The 15,824-nt window shown below is 33.2% G+C and overlaps 1 protein-coding gene across 1 annotated transcript; it reads left to right on the top strand.

Annotated features, from left to right (window-relative positions):
- Nucleotides 1–14,393: 14,393 nt before the first annotated feature.
- LOC107898324 (anther-specific protein LAT52) lies at nucleotides 14,394–15,147 on the top strand. The gene is made up of 2 exons (XM_016823840.2): nucleotides 14,394–14,610; nucleotides 14,696–15,147. Exons 1-2 carry the CDS (start codon nucleotides 14,442–14,444, stop codon nucleotides 15,067–15,069), a joined length of 543 nt encoding a protein of 180 aa, XP_016679329.1. The 5' UTR covers nucleotides 14,394–14,441; the 3' UTR covers nucleotides 15,070–15,147.
- Nucleotides 15,148–15,824: the final 677 nt, after the last annotated feature.

The raw sequence follows: 15,824 nt of genomic DNA, 5'->3' as shown, positions 1-15,824 counted from the left end.
CATGCAAATCCTCTTATTTTGCACTCCTATTTATTTGGCCACTTCAATTTAGCCTATAGCATTTTCAAACATTTTCACATAGGTCCTATTTCATAATTTCACTCACAAATGACAAAATTAAAGCATGAAATTTTGCCAACATTCACAGAATTCCTGAAAATTGAGGCGTTACAACTCGATTCAGGATCTCTTTGTGAATTTGTTAATGAATTATCGACTCCTATGAACACTAAACTTCTACCTTTTGTTGTGTAGGCACCATATCTGGAAATAAAACCACTTTCTGAGCATCTCAAGTACACATTTTTGGAGAATGATAAGACCATTGCCGACTTTAAAAGGATAAGCCCCTTGACATGCACACATAAGATTTTCTTGGAGGAAATTACGAAACCAAAGCAAGAGGCGCAAGGACGATTAAACCCAAATAAGTTGGATGTGGTAAAAAATATGCATTTCCAAGCCCATACGACTGAAAGAAGTTAGCTAGAACGACCGCAATACTAGTGGGGGCGTCTAGCTAACGACGTTAAACAAGCGCTTGTTGGGAGGCAACCCAATTTTATTTTTATTTTTATTTTGTTATATAATTTATTTTTCTACTTTATTTTCTTTATTTTCTTACATGTTAATAAATTTTATCTCTCTTCTTATATTCAAGAGAATTGAGGAAATGAAAAATTAAATTTGGAAACGGGTGGCAAAAACAGTAACGAAAACGACATGGGGAGTGTTCTAAACCCTTTCATTTTCATCATATTTGTTAATATTATTTTTCCCACTGAGGGAATGTGATTTAAGTAGGGGGAGACATTCCTCATTATTTCTGTTGTTTTATATGTTGTTTCTTCTGTTGTGTTACTGGTGTTGCTGCCTTGTGCTTTTCTTTCCCATATTTATTTTTTTAGTATATCCTACCCCTTTTTATGCCCAAGATTTTGACTGAGAATTACCTATTGTTTGACCAGTGAGCACGATTCTTGTCTACTGAGTTAGCTATGATTTTTCTATATTAATTTCATCTCCACTGTTTTATTTCTAGTAAGCTAAAATAATTATGATATAATAAATTTAACCCTACCTTACATATAGTAAAATCGATTAAGTTTAAATGGAAAGATGACACTTAATACAAATATATGCTAAATTTATTTTCATGACTGATGGGTAATTGCAAAAACTTATTTTTGACACTTGATTGTTTTTCCTAGCCCTTCAAAATTGAAGTTATGTTTCATTAAAAAAATACAATAAAATAAAATCTGATGATTCCATGGTTATAAGCACAGCTTAAAACATGACTGACTGAGTAACCGAGGTAGGGTGCTTGGGTTGTCATCCTTCTTCGCGTCAAAAGGACCAATACATTCTTAAGAAAAAAACTAAGAAAAAAAAGGAATTGCTTTTGGGGCCCAAAGATGGAACACATAAGGTGTCCTCGTAAGTTTAGTAAATTACCTAATTTTCATGAAATAATCCAAGGCGATTTAATTTTTTGTGCTTAAGTTGGAATAATTTTTCGATTTTACTTAAAGCAAGCTAAATGTTTTCTTTATTTTCATATGCATTATGCCTATTTTTTATAAAACTTTGAAGTTATACTTCTTTCATGGTAAAATGTAAATTACACAATAGGATGGGAACCATACTTGAGGGCAAGTATAGGCTAAGTAGGGGGAATATGATAATACTCTAAAATGACATACTTTTATGTGTTAATTACATATATATTTTGAGTATGATCCTACTAATTTGGGTTGTTTATGATTTTTTATCTTGTAGGGACTAAATTGAAGGCAAAAGGAAATTAGAGGGTAAAAAGCATAAATTTAAAGACAAAATGGATCAGCATGCGAAATAAGAAAAAAGTGATGCCAAAAATACAAAGTGTAAAAGACTTGGAGGAAAAAATTCAAGAAGAGATTTATGAACATAGGATTTTATTTAAATATGAATTTTATTTTTAGGATTATTGCTAGGATTATTATGATATTGTTAGATTTAATTTCAAAAAATATCTTTATTTATCTTCTAGAGTTTAAATAGGAACAAACTAGGTAATCTTTTGAAAATACCCATTACATTCTCAACTTTTCTTTCTATTTTCACTGGTAAAGCATGGCTAGAATCAGAGGTAGTTGTCATGTTATTTGGGTAATCCTTCACGAGACCATGAGACAAGAAATGTTGTAGAAGCAAAAGCCTACTTTTTTACTATAAAGGAAGAAGAAATGCATCGAGTTCTAGTTGTGTAAGGAATTAAAATTCTAAATTTCGCTTATGATTTTTCTATTCCTGAAGGGCTGCATTGAAATTAGTAATGGTAGTTTTTTACTTCCACTACATGTGTTATAAGTGGGTTTCGTTTACCCTTTCATCCTTTATTTTGTCATCTCCTTGATGATTATAGGATAGCTCTTGGCCAGCTATTTGATTTTTCTTGGTAGCTGGCTGTAACATATTTCATTGAATGTGGTCGACGCGATAAAGTGTCGTTGATCATTTTATTTCAAAGGTTACACCAATTGAAGGGTTATAACCGAGAGGGTTCAAATGGTTTCTTTTAATTTACCCCTCGCGAAGATGTGAAGTCTATTATCAATAACAAATGTTCTAATCTTCGTCGCAATCGCTGCAAATATATCTGAGTCACATAAGTGGCTTTGGTATCCTCACTGAATGGTCATTTCCTACCAAAGATATATGCTCGAGAAGGCGAGACATAATATTAAAAGTAGGTTGGGGACAATTTTATAGGCTTTGCCAGGGCTGCGTGCTGGACCTAGAAAAAAATACTGACTATAAGAAATGTTTTTCGGTATTGTTTTTTAAATTTGAGCCCTAATGGACTAAGTCAAGCTGATGCGGATAATGGAATAGACACCATTGTGCTTTTTCCTGCACTGTTCGCGTGGCCTTTTGGGAAACTGACGAATTGACTCTTATATTGTTGGGAAATAAAAATGAACCTAGGAATTACTTTTATAATTTTTATAAAATAAAGTTCTACGCTTGGTCTTCGCAACTTTCAACGAATGTAGAGAGTGATGCGAACCCAATTATGTTAATCACAGGTGCTAATATGAGAATTGCTGGTGGTGCAGGCACAACTCAAGGTATCAGAGATAGTTCTAAGGAATCCACCAGCTTGTCAAGAGAAAGTGACGAATACATGGACGTACGCTCCTATATGCAAAGTGTGCAAGGTGGTCTTTCTGGTACCAATATTGGTGAGGGTAGTGCGAGTAATAGGAAAAAGTAGAAGACTACTGTAGGAGTTGTCAAGATTATTTTAATTAGCGAAGACGAGGGTTGCCCAATGGAAGAACTTTGTCGAAAGAAAATGGGTATTTCCCTGAAACATCTGGTACTGATGTTCCTATTAGAACAGCTCCTGCTGAGAGGTCATCCCCCATAAACTCTCCTGTTAACTCCCTAGTATCCTCAAGGCCAGTCAATGATTATAACATTGCATTCGTTGTGAATCATAGCCCTCTAGTGGTTCTCTAAAGTTTAGTTCTCCTAATGTTGAAACGGGGACTTCGTTTCCATTGCGCGAGCATCTTAATGTAGATAAGTTTCTTTTCAGCCTTGCAGAAGTGAAGAGACAATGAGATAATCTTGTGCATGATGAAACTAAGTAGCTTTTCTACCTAAGTGTGTCATCTATTGATACAAGGGAGCCTTTACTGCATGATCTAAAAATTTCCTTACAAATGATGTTGAATGAAGCTTGTATGGCTAGCATAAGACTCGTTGAAAAGATCAACGAGGCAGAAGTTAAAAGGAGAGAAAATGGAAATATCTATCAATCCACTATGGGAGCACTAAAGCAGTCACACTAAAATTTTGCGAACTTTGCTGAAGAAAGTAAGATATTGTAAGAACAAAATAAGAGTATACAAGAACGTCTTACTATTGCAAATCCTGTGGGAATATTTGCCTGATTTAAAGGCTAACATTTTGTTACATGCTCAAGTAGTTGGTGGCCCTTTTAATGTGCGAAGAGTAAATTTTGATGCTTTGAGCGATTTAACTAGTGTTCAACTGGACTTCGACATCCATTTCCTTTTGGAACAACCTGGGAGGAATTTTAAGCAAGATGGATGAGCTCAACTAGTTTTTACCTCATTGAAGATCCTGCTAAAGCAAGCTCTGCCCTTGAGAATCTCATTGATACCAATGTTGCTCCTATGAATGAAGGCCAAGGTGATGGATGTGAAGGGAATGATGAATAAGAAGATGAAGAGTTTGCTGACCCCTAAAGCTGAATATGTAATTCATGCTTTGATTGTCTTTATTGTAGTTGTTGTTATTGAATTGAAAATGAAAATCTTAGTTTAATTTTGACTAATATGGTAATGTATTTGGTTGCCAACTTATTTTAATCGTTCACATAATCAGATTGCTAAGATAAATGCGCTAAGTAATGAAGGTTATGAAAAATAAAACTTTAAGAAAATTATTCATAACTCCGAGTGAAATAATTTGAGAAATTATCCATAATTTTAAACCCAGCAAACTTAGGTTGTAATCTAAAATCATTGAACTTTAACAATGTGGAGGTATATCAGTAAGCTATTCAGGAGTTGCGATCTTAAATCAGCTAACTCAAATAAACTTAAGTTGCGATCTTAAATCAACTAACCTTTACAATATTAGCTGTGAACGTAGGTCAGTGAGCTGTTTAGGAGTTGCGATATTAAATCAATTAACTCAAATAAACTTAGGTTGCAATCTTAAATTAGCTAACCTTTAATATCAGCTGTGAATGTAGGTCAACGAGCTATTTAAGAGTTGCGATCTTAAATAAACTAACTCAAATAAACTTAGGTTGCAATATTAAATTAGCTAACCTTTATAATATTAGATGTGAAAATAGGTCAGCGAGCTCTTTAGAAGTTGAGATATTAAATCAATTAACTCAAATAAACTTAGGTTGCAATATTAAATCAATTAACCTTCATAATATCAACTATGAACATAGGTCGACGAGCTGTATAAGAGTTGCGATCTTAAATAACTAATAAAAATAAACTTAGGTTGCAATCTTTAATCAGTTAACCTTTAAAAAATTAGCTGCAAACATAGGTCGGCGAGTTATTTAGGAGTTGCGATCTTAAATCAACTAACTCAAATAAACTTAGGTTACGATCTTAAATCAGCTAACTTCTATAATATCAGTTGTGAACATAGGTTAACGAGCTATTTAGGAGTTGTTATCCTAAAATCAACTAACTTAAATTAACTTAGGTTGTGATTTTAAATCAGCTAAACCTTATAATATCAGATGTGAACGTAGGTCATTGAGATATTTAGGAGTTGCGATCTGAAGTCAACTAACTCAAATAAAATTAGGTATGATCATTTGTAAATAATGTTTCTTTATTGAAGAAAAGAAATCTTTCATACATTATGTTTATTCAGATGGCAAGCACTCCACGTTCGTGGTAGAATAGGCCCTTTCAATTTTGCTAATTTGTAGACTCCATGACCTATTTTCTCTATTACCTTGTAAGGTCATTGTAACACCCCACAACCTGGCCAAGAAGTTTAGATCGAATCCCGGTGGTTACATTGATCACCGAAGTGATCTAAAAGTAGCTTAGAAAATGAATTATTGAAATCTCATTTCAAATGCAGTTTGCTTGATTCAAACTAAACCGTTTAGCCCTTTAGGATTCAAAATAGAAAATTTTTAATTACATCGAAAGCATTAGAAAGTAAAGTTCCATAGGTTTTAGATTTCAGTCCAAAGAAAAAAATTTACCCAATTTAGAAATGTACCATAGTCCCTATAGATTTTTACAGTCTAAAATAGTTCACAAATTAAAGTATTCGAAGAAACATTTTATTAGCCTGATTTATGACGCATCACTTCGAGACTTCTGATGTGCCGAGTCTAGCGTTAGAATATGATAGTACCTGAAAGGGGAAAACTAATGGGTGAGCTACACGAGTTCAATGAGAGTCCGAAACACAACAAATGAAGGAAAGCGGAGCGACAAGACAAACATTTCAGAAGCAGAATATGAATACAAATCATACACAGAAACTCAACTGACAAATCCATCAACAAGTCGATACTAAAACACACCAAAACACGTAACATCACAAACACCTCATTCCAAAGTACCATAACACAATCAGTCACATATAATAAGACATATAATCATATGCGTATGAAAGCAACATGTAACACCCCTAACCCTTATCCATCATCTGAACAGGGTTACATAGCATTATCAAACTTTTCAAATTCAATTACAAACATTTTATAACATTTAATATACATATTAGAAACTAACCATAAATGACTCATATTGTCCCTTGTATGAGCCCTCGAGGCCCAAAATACACATCAGAAGTAAATCGGGACTAAATCGAAAACTCAGAACATTTTTCCCAAAATTTTAAATTTTTTCTTAAGTGCAAAGGACACACGCCCATGGCCAGGCCATGTGGCTCACGCGGCCAAGAGACACACTCGTGTCTTAGGCTGTGTGGGAATTCAATGTGAGGCACACGACCGTGTCCTAGTCTATCTCTATGCCCGTGTAACTCTCTGACTTGGGTCACATTGCCAAGTCACATGCTCGTGTGCTAGGCCATGTGTTATGAAATTAAGGTGCAGGGGTCACACGGCCACCTGGGCATTCTATTTCTCAATTTAAAGGATGCATGGGACACACAGCTAGACCACACGCCTATGTGCTAGGCCGTGTGTCACACACGGACGAGACACACGCCCGTGTCTCTGCCTGTATGGACAAAATGAGGCCATTTTAAGGTCACATTTTTCAACCATTCTTGACTTCAACCTAAACACCTGAAATTTCATACTTATAGGCCATAACAAGACCTTCAATAAAACCAATTCTTAGCTCTAAAATTGTCATATTATCATATATATCCTAACATTCTAAACTACCATATTAATCAATTTACACATTTGATTAACTATATCAACCATAGTTTACTAACTCATTCGTTAGCATATATTTCAGTTCCAATTCACTTCACAATTAATACCCTCAATTTTCAAAATTACACAATTACCCCAACTTTTACAATTTTTACAATTTAGTCCCCTTACTAATTAGTCTATCAAACGAGCTAATTTTTCTCAATTGAAAATTTATCTAAATATTCTAGGTTATCATACAACACTTGATAAATAGAAGTTAATACCAAGCCCTAATATTTAGTCTTTTCACAATTTAACCCTAATATTTAGTCTTTTCACAATTTAGTCCTAAAATCAATATCTTTCAAATTAAATTTATAAAATCATTATACAACAAAATTAAAGCTTTAAATCCATGTTATTTCATCAAAAGCATCCAGTATTCATCAATGGTAACTTTCAAAATTTCCAAAAAAACTCAAAAACTAATGAAATAACTAGTTGGACCTATTTGTAAAAGTCTTAAAAACACAAAAATAATGAGAAAAAGGCAAGAATTAAACTCACATGAAGCTAAAACATGAAAACCAGCTTTGAGAGCTCCTCAATGGTGTTTTTGGACAGAAAATTGATGAAGAAAATGTCTAGAAACTTTTAGGTTTTTCAATTTGATATTTAAATTTCATTTATTTCCAATTTTGCTCTTAAATCACATGATTTTATTATTTTTTCACATTTATTCCAACCCAACCATTCCACTTGGCATATTTATTCTTTTAGCCCTCATTTATTTACCATTTATGCTATTTAATCACTTTAGCAAGTTTTGCACATTTTTTAATTTAGTCCTTTTTAATTAATTAGCTATCAAAACATTAAAATTTTCTAACGAAACTTTAATGCTACCTTAATGACACTCCCTAAATATTTATAAAAATATTTACGGCTCAATTTATAGAATTGATGTCTCGATACGTCGCTTTCTAAATCTTTTAACCTAATAAATCCTTATAAAACACAAATTACTAATTCTAAAATCTTTCTAAAACCACATTTGACTCATAAATACTAAATAATAAAATTTACGAGCTTACTCATCAAAATTGGTGACCTCAAATCACTGTTTCCATTACCACTAAAAACCAGACTGTTACATAATAAGTCAAAAACCCACCCCACCAATCGAACACCTCTCCAACCACCCTTCACACCATATATGAGCTAATCAAGCCCAAACAACCATGCACACCACATAGGACCACAAAAGGCCCATCCACCTACACACCACATACGTGTAGCTAGGCCACTCACATCACAATATGCCGCTGAGCTGACATATGTATAGTACAGTACAGTAAACCGCTGTACAGATGTATTGCGGTTGAAACTATCAAATCAGATCAGGCTTTCTTCTCAACACAACCAAACCCAGAATTTTAAGCAAATGTATGTATGCAAACAGACCACTAACAAACTCACAGAAACAATGTACACAACTTACAAACCATCATACATCAGTCAAACAGAATCAAATATGCACTTATTCAATCGATCAAATTCAGAACCAGTTATAATGATACTTAATTACTAGGTAATGTCACTTAACACTTAAACAAACCATTAAATTAGTGTTATGAATACGAATAACACATAAGTCTAGGCTAACACAGAGTCCCAACCACCCTTAATAAGACCTAGCCGAGGGTCAAAACACACAAAAACTCAAACAGGTCAAAAAGTGTCTCAAAACAAAAATTTACGAAACAGAGCCACATGGTCGTGTAGGGGTCTACATGCCCATATGGAAGCTACACACACCCATGTGGAGGGGACACATACCCGTGTGTATAGCCCGTGTAACTCACTATCCAAAAGTGTCAAGATTATATGCAGAACATACATGGCTGTGTGAAAATCACACACGCCCATGTGGTTAAAGGACACGGCCGTATGACCAAGGTACACCCCCATGTGAAAATCAACAAAATCCAAAAATTGTAGCCACACGGCCGTGTGGCACCAAAAATTGCCCAATAACCCTAATTCCCAATTTCACAGACTTGTGTGTGGCACACGCCCCTGTGGCCACCCATGTGGTCACGAAACCACATCGAAACAGGCTATAGATTATGCAATTGCTGTCGAAACAATCCCCAACTCTTAACAACCCTAAAATACACCAAAAACACATAAAATTTCAAGCAATTCCACAAAAATCGACACTTTGATTGGTCAATCTCAAAAGCACACAAAATATGCCAAATATCACGGAATCAAGTCAGAAATTCGTTAACAAAATTGAAGATTTTCCAAACACACACATTAGACGCAATAGCAAACATCAAAATCGTTCGATTCGCTTCTCCAAACTGATTTAAAATCTTCAATTAACATACAAATCAAACTATTAGAGTTATAATTATGAAACAAAAAGAAATTAAAGCAAATCTTTTACCAACCCAAAAGACAAACCTACCCGATTCAGAATGTGATTAATCGAAGCGTACGAATACGAACTCCCTTGACAGAAAAAAATAAGAATACCAAAAACAGAAGCGGTAAGAAAAATCCAAAAAAGAAATAAAAGAAAATTGATCGTGCCAAAAAGAATTGAGAGAGAAAGAAGAGAAAAACAAAACATGTGAAAGAGAAAGGAATGAGGAACATGAAAAAAATTAAAGTATTGAAACTTTAATCAAAATAAAATTGACTCATCTAAAACAATCATGAGGACTCGAACCCGAGACCCAAAGGTATACTAACACTCAACCCAACACTAGACCAGTAGGCCCATTCTAACACTATAATGCATAAACTAACCCAACTGTTTGACCTATTCACAAACCCTTACTTCAAACCTCAAATCTTCTAACCCAAAATCTAAGGTGTTACAGTTATTCCCAAATTAAAGGCCTATTGCCCTGCTACAAGGTAGGAAGATTAGCTTTAGTGTTTCTCAGAACAAGAGTCACAAGTGCAACCATATTGTATCCATCCTTTTACACTGTTCGCTAATAGTATCCTTATTTGAAAAATTTTTGTGTGTGGAGCCTAACACCCAAGTGGTCACCATATATTTCTTCATGAATCTCTCTCATCACATACTCAGCTTCTGATGGTGTTAAACATTGTAGCAATGGTTGAGAATATCCCTTTTTATAGAGTATACCCTATAAAAGGGTATACTTAACAATTGTATAATGAAACAATTTATCTTCATCAACCAAAAATGGAATAGTTTATTACTTAATAGACATTCGAGATATAAGCAATAACGCCGTACCTCGCGGCCTTACGTTGTAACTTGGCAAGCTCTTTCTTGTCACGGTGGCTTTCTTTGTCTTACAATGTTTGGATCATAGGGGTCATCCATGTTTCTTCTTGTTTCAAATTAAAGATTTTTGGCATGTCATAGCTCGGGTTTTCTTTGTATTACAACAAAATTTCCCCTCTTTGTTCAATAACAACAGATGATGCCAACTTTGATAAATCGTCTGTTCGAGTATTACCTTTTCTGGATAGCTATTTGACTTGCACTTTATCAAACCCTATGAGTAGCTGAGCTACTATAGAATGATTTTTTTCAAGATTAGTTCCTTCATTTCATACTTGCCTTTCCTCTGCTTTGCGACTAGTTATGAATCTGTATGTATGATCAGCTCATTTGCCCCAAGTTGTTGAGCTAACTGTAATCCTAATATTAGGGTATCATACTTTGTAACATTATTAGATGTTTGAAAACCAAAAGAGAGTCCATATTGCCACTTATTTTTATCAAGATCAATTAGAAGAACTCTTGCCCCTAACCCTATCTTTGTTGTATAGCCATCAACATAAATTATCCAACTCTCTGACCTATCAGTCGAACTTACATCTCCTTGTGGCAAACTAAATATTATATCTTGCGTGATAAATAGAAAAAGGGAAATCTTAGAATGAAACATGTATTTATCATAAGTCATCGTAGGAGACAATCAACTAAACATGCATTCATAATATGTCATCATAGGAAATAATAAACATCTATCAAATATTATTCTGATAACTTTTCATGAATTAATATTTCAAACTATAAGTTACCTGTAAGATTAGTTGACGTCTCAAAAGAACATTCCACCATGAAGTCAGCTAGAATCTAACCATTTATTGCATTTCTTGGATCGTACTCTACACCAAACTCGACTAACTCAATTCCCCATTTTGTTATTCTTCCTGAAATGTCAGCTTTTGAAAATATATCCTTAATAGGTTGATTCATCATGGAAATAATAGGATGAGCCTAAAAGTAGGGATGCAACTTGTGAGCTGCAACAATTAGAGCAAAAATAAGTTTTTCTATTTTTGAATACCTTTGCTCTCCGTTCTGCAATACCTTGCTAAAGTAATAAATTGAGTAACTATTACAATTTGTGCTTCCATGATTTGAATTTAATAGATATACTTATATCATATGATTTGTTACAAACTATATTGATTAAGGTAATATCCCTACTTGTCTCATAATTTGGTGAGTATTACATGATTGGTAACTTGTGAAATATATGGTGATATGAAATTATATGGATTGAATGGAATTAAGCACTATATAATTTGTATTATATGTGTGTGCGTGTGTTTGAAACATTGGTTACCCTATTAACTGTCTCAGGCAGAGTCAGGTATAGTTGGCATGCCATAAGATTGGATTAGTACACGAGATTTTACTTTGGTTTATATCGATAAGGTGCAGAATGCAAATTATACTTCAAACGTTCCGATGAGGTGCGGAGCACACATTACTTCGGTTTATACCAATGAGGCGAGGAACGCAAATTATACTTTGGACATTCTGGTGAAGCATTGGATGCTAGATATATTTGTGTTATGGTTGGATGATCCATATATCCGCCTTGAGTCATTGTTCGGTTAATAGGGATTATAAAACATATGCCTTGATAAATGACCATCGATATGAAATGCTAATAAAAAAATGGTATATTTTGTGTATAAATGTTAAAGTGACAAACTATGACATGTGAAAGATCATGTAAACTAGTTAACATGGGCCCTGAGGGTTTATACGGATATAAAATGGATTAATGGATTCGAGATGAAAATGAGAAAAGAAATGTACTTGATGATATGTTACGGCATACACGTAGTGTGATATGATGAATAATGTGATTATATGTTCATATATGACATGCCAAATGAAATCTGATATGAGATTATGCATATGAGACATGAAATGTATACTGGATACTAAAGGATAATTAGATCACATATTGGTTGTGTTTGATAACTTATTTATATTTTAATTGTTGATTCAAATCATGTTAGTACCACCGAGCTCTATTGCTTGGCATATTGTTTGTTTATTTTTGTGTGTAGGTACCGTAAATTTTGAAGTCGCAAAGTGATCGACAACATCCAAATTCAATCCTTTCGACTCATCAAGTTCATATAATTTTGTTATGTTATTGGTATGTGGCATGTACTGAAGGTTTTGTGTTAGATTTTAAGTTCAATTTGTCATTAGGTATATTATGATGCTAAAGAGTTACATTTTTTAATATAACCATATGTGTTGGATGACATGTATGAATATCTAATATATTAACATTTACTTGCCAATAAGCCATGTTATACTTATTCTTGAGTTGTTTCTTGCTTGACAAGTAAATGAATAAGTTAAGTACTTGAGATTATATATTAAAAAGTGCTTGATATGTCAAGGATAGTATAATGACATTTGAACTAATGCCTAAATCGCATTGTTGTTGAATTTTGGGGTCACATAAACCATTTGATACTTGTAGTTGGAAAACAACAGATTTTTTATGCAAAATTGAGCGGAAATTGCCTTTAAAGTCTCAACACTCCCCTATTGGTGTTGTGACATCAATCTTGTATTTCTATAGTCATGATTCTCCCATGTTGAGGTTGCAACATCAAATTCCCATATCCTCATTGTTGCAACGTTCCCTTGCTGAAGTCGCAATGTCAGCTTCCTGTATTCAATGTCGCAACTCACCTAGATTGAAGTCGTGACATTATGCTTTTGTCCTCATTGTCATGGCAAGAATCCCTGAATGTTGAGACATTACCCCTGTACTATGTAAATTTACATTTTAATCCCTCATTCATCACCGTATTAGTATGAGAGCTTTCGTAAGCTTGTTTAAGCCCAAAAAATTGAATAAATAATGTATTTTAATTAAGTTTTGGAAACCTATTTGCTTGAATGAATCGTCAATTAGATATTTAAATGAAATCATAGTTGCCTCGAAAAAAACTGTGGCTTCTCACATTTCAGATCTGGTGACCAGGTCAGGAGTAGGTTGTCACAAAATCGAGATTTGATGATACCCCGAATACCCATCCAGAAAGTAGTAAAACTCCTTCCCTACTAGTCTATTTAACATCTGATCAATAAAAGACAAGGGGATTTGATATTTTTGTGTTGCATCGTTAAGCTTCATGTAGTTGATCTGTCGTAATTTGATATGTCCAATTTGGCTTCCCATTACACTTAATGAGCTTATTCTAAAGCAATTTGAATGTCTTTTACTTATTTTTACTTGGTTTTAGCTTTTTGATTTAATAAGTGATTTGTTGCTTTTTATGGTAATTTTTTGACCCGAATTGGTCAAATGCGCCATAGGGACCCTAACAGTCGATTAAGTGTTGTATGGCGAAAATAGCATCTAGAAGGGGTGTATCACGATATCGAAGCATGGAAGTCATGATACTCCTATCAATATTGAAATGAAGAGGATTGAGGCCACCTAAAGTGGTATCGTATATAGACCTTTATGATACTTTTACCGAATTTTAACATTAATAACTTAAGCTTTAAAAAGAACAAATATTTGCCTAAGATATTTGAAGAATATGAACATGAGACTTCCAAAATCAAGAGATATAAAATTAAAGCATAAACCTTATGCATAAAAATTCAAAAATTATGAAAAAAATGAAAGTCCAAAATTATATGGGTATATATTCATTTTTTGTTTACCGATTAAAATTAAGTTCCCCCATTGCAATTTTATTTGGAATATTGATATGTTCATTTGCAAATCTCTCTGTTTATACTTCATAGCTTGAGACTTTGATATCTCTCTCTATATATTGGAGTTAACATTTCATAATTCAAACAATTAGAAATGATAATTATTGTAAATATAAACGTTTATATCAATACTTTGATACATTTCATAATTCTCTTCTTCGTGATACTTATTGGAACGATAAATTTTAGGAGACAAATTCTCATAATATTTTTAACTTTTATTTCTATATATTTTTTATAATTATAAATCGAAATAAACAATAATCAAAGCTTTAAGTTTATCTCTATTTTTAAATAATTAATTGTTTTACCTAGATAATTCAAACAATGAAAAATAATCGGAAACTCTTTAAAAATAGAAAACTTGAATAACTACTATAGCCCAAAATAGCAAAATCAGCCCTTATAAATTTACCTTATAGTTTTACAAGGTTTAATCATCCAAGGAAAACAGAGGTAAATAGTTAAGCAAGTACAGAAATGGCAAAAGTTCAACAGATCACTCTTGTTTCCTTGGCGATCTGCCTTTCAACCCTCCTCGGCTTCGCCGCGGCCGCCAACCCTGAAGAGAAGTTCATCGTTGAAGGCCGAGTTTACTGCGACACTTGCCGCGTTGAATTTGAGACCAAAATCAGCCAACCAATTAAGGGTGCATTTGCAATCAAAATCTATTTTTTTTTTCTAACAATCTTTTTATGTTAATGGAAGCCTTTTGGGTTGCATTTATTTTGCAGGCGCATCAGTGAAATTAGAATGCCGGAACATTACCAACGAGAAAATCGCGTCGCACAGCCAAGACGTGGTTACCGACGAAGCCGGAGGATACAAGATCGAGGTGAAAGGTGATCACGAAGATGAGATCTGTGAAGTGAGCCTAGTGAAGAGTCCAAGAGCTGATTGCAATGAACCTACTGAAGTATGGAGGAAAGCCAGGGTGGTCTTGACAAAGGCAGATGGTGTCAGTGGGACTTATCGATTCGCCAACAATCTTGGGTACATGAAGAAGGAAGCTCTTCCTGAATGCAAAAAAGTTCTCACAGAAATGGGATATTTTGAACTTCAAGATGAAATTGGGGAGGAAGTTGAAGGTCATTCTACTGCCCCATGATCTCACTTCTTAAAACCTTTGCCTATGTAATAAAAATTAATTGCATCTATAGTAATATTAAATCTTTAAATTATCCAACTTTGATTGTTACTTGATGATATCCATTTGATCTTCTCAACAACTAATACAACAAAAATATAATACATATAAAAACAACAATCTTAACCTTTATTTTTAAAAATTATTTGACTTTTTTAAAAGATTAATGATCAAATTTAATTAAATAAAATAATGATCAAATTAATAAAAAAATATAAAGATTGAAAATTAAATTTATGCTTTTATATTTTATCTTATAAAAACAAAAAAAAAAGTAACCTTAAAAATACAAAAATATATATTTTTCTTCTCTTATACAAAACAAACACACACAAAGAAATCTCTTATAAAGAACTAATCAAATTTTACCAATATTTTTCTACTTCAATTTTAGTAATTTCAACCTTTTAAAAAATTAGATAAATTTTACCATTAGTCACTCAACTAATATAAGTTGTTATTTTGGTCATTTAACTATGAAAGGTTACAATTTGGTCACCCAACTATTTGAGATTATGTGTTTTGGTCACCTAACCATTAAATGAATAACGAAAAGGATGATTTCGTCTTTTTAATTGATATAATAACAAGTTTAGTACTCTTTTTTTGCACACTATGTTAATTTGGTCTTAATTCTAAACAAATTAGCCCTTAATGCTTATACATTGTGTTAATTTGATCTTAATACATAAAAAAATTTAGAAAATAAAAAATAT

Source organism: Gossypium hirsutum, chromosome A04, assembly GCF_007990345.1.
Source record: "Gossypium hirsutum isolate 1008001.06 chromosome A04, Gossypium_hirsutum_v2.1, whole genome shotgun sequence".
Taxonomy (NCBI): domain Eukaryota; kingdom Viridiplantae; phylum Streptophyta; class Magnoliopsida; order Malvales; family Malvaceae; genus Gossypium; species Gossypium hirsutum.
This window is presented reverse-complemented; position numbering and strand designations above follow the sequence as displayed.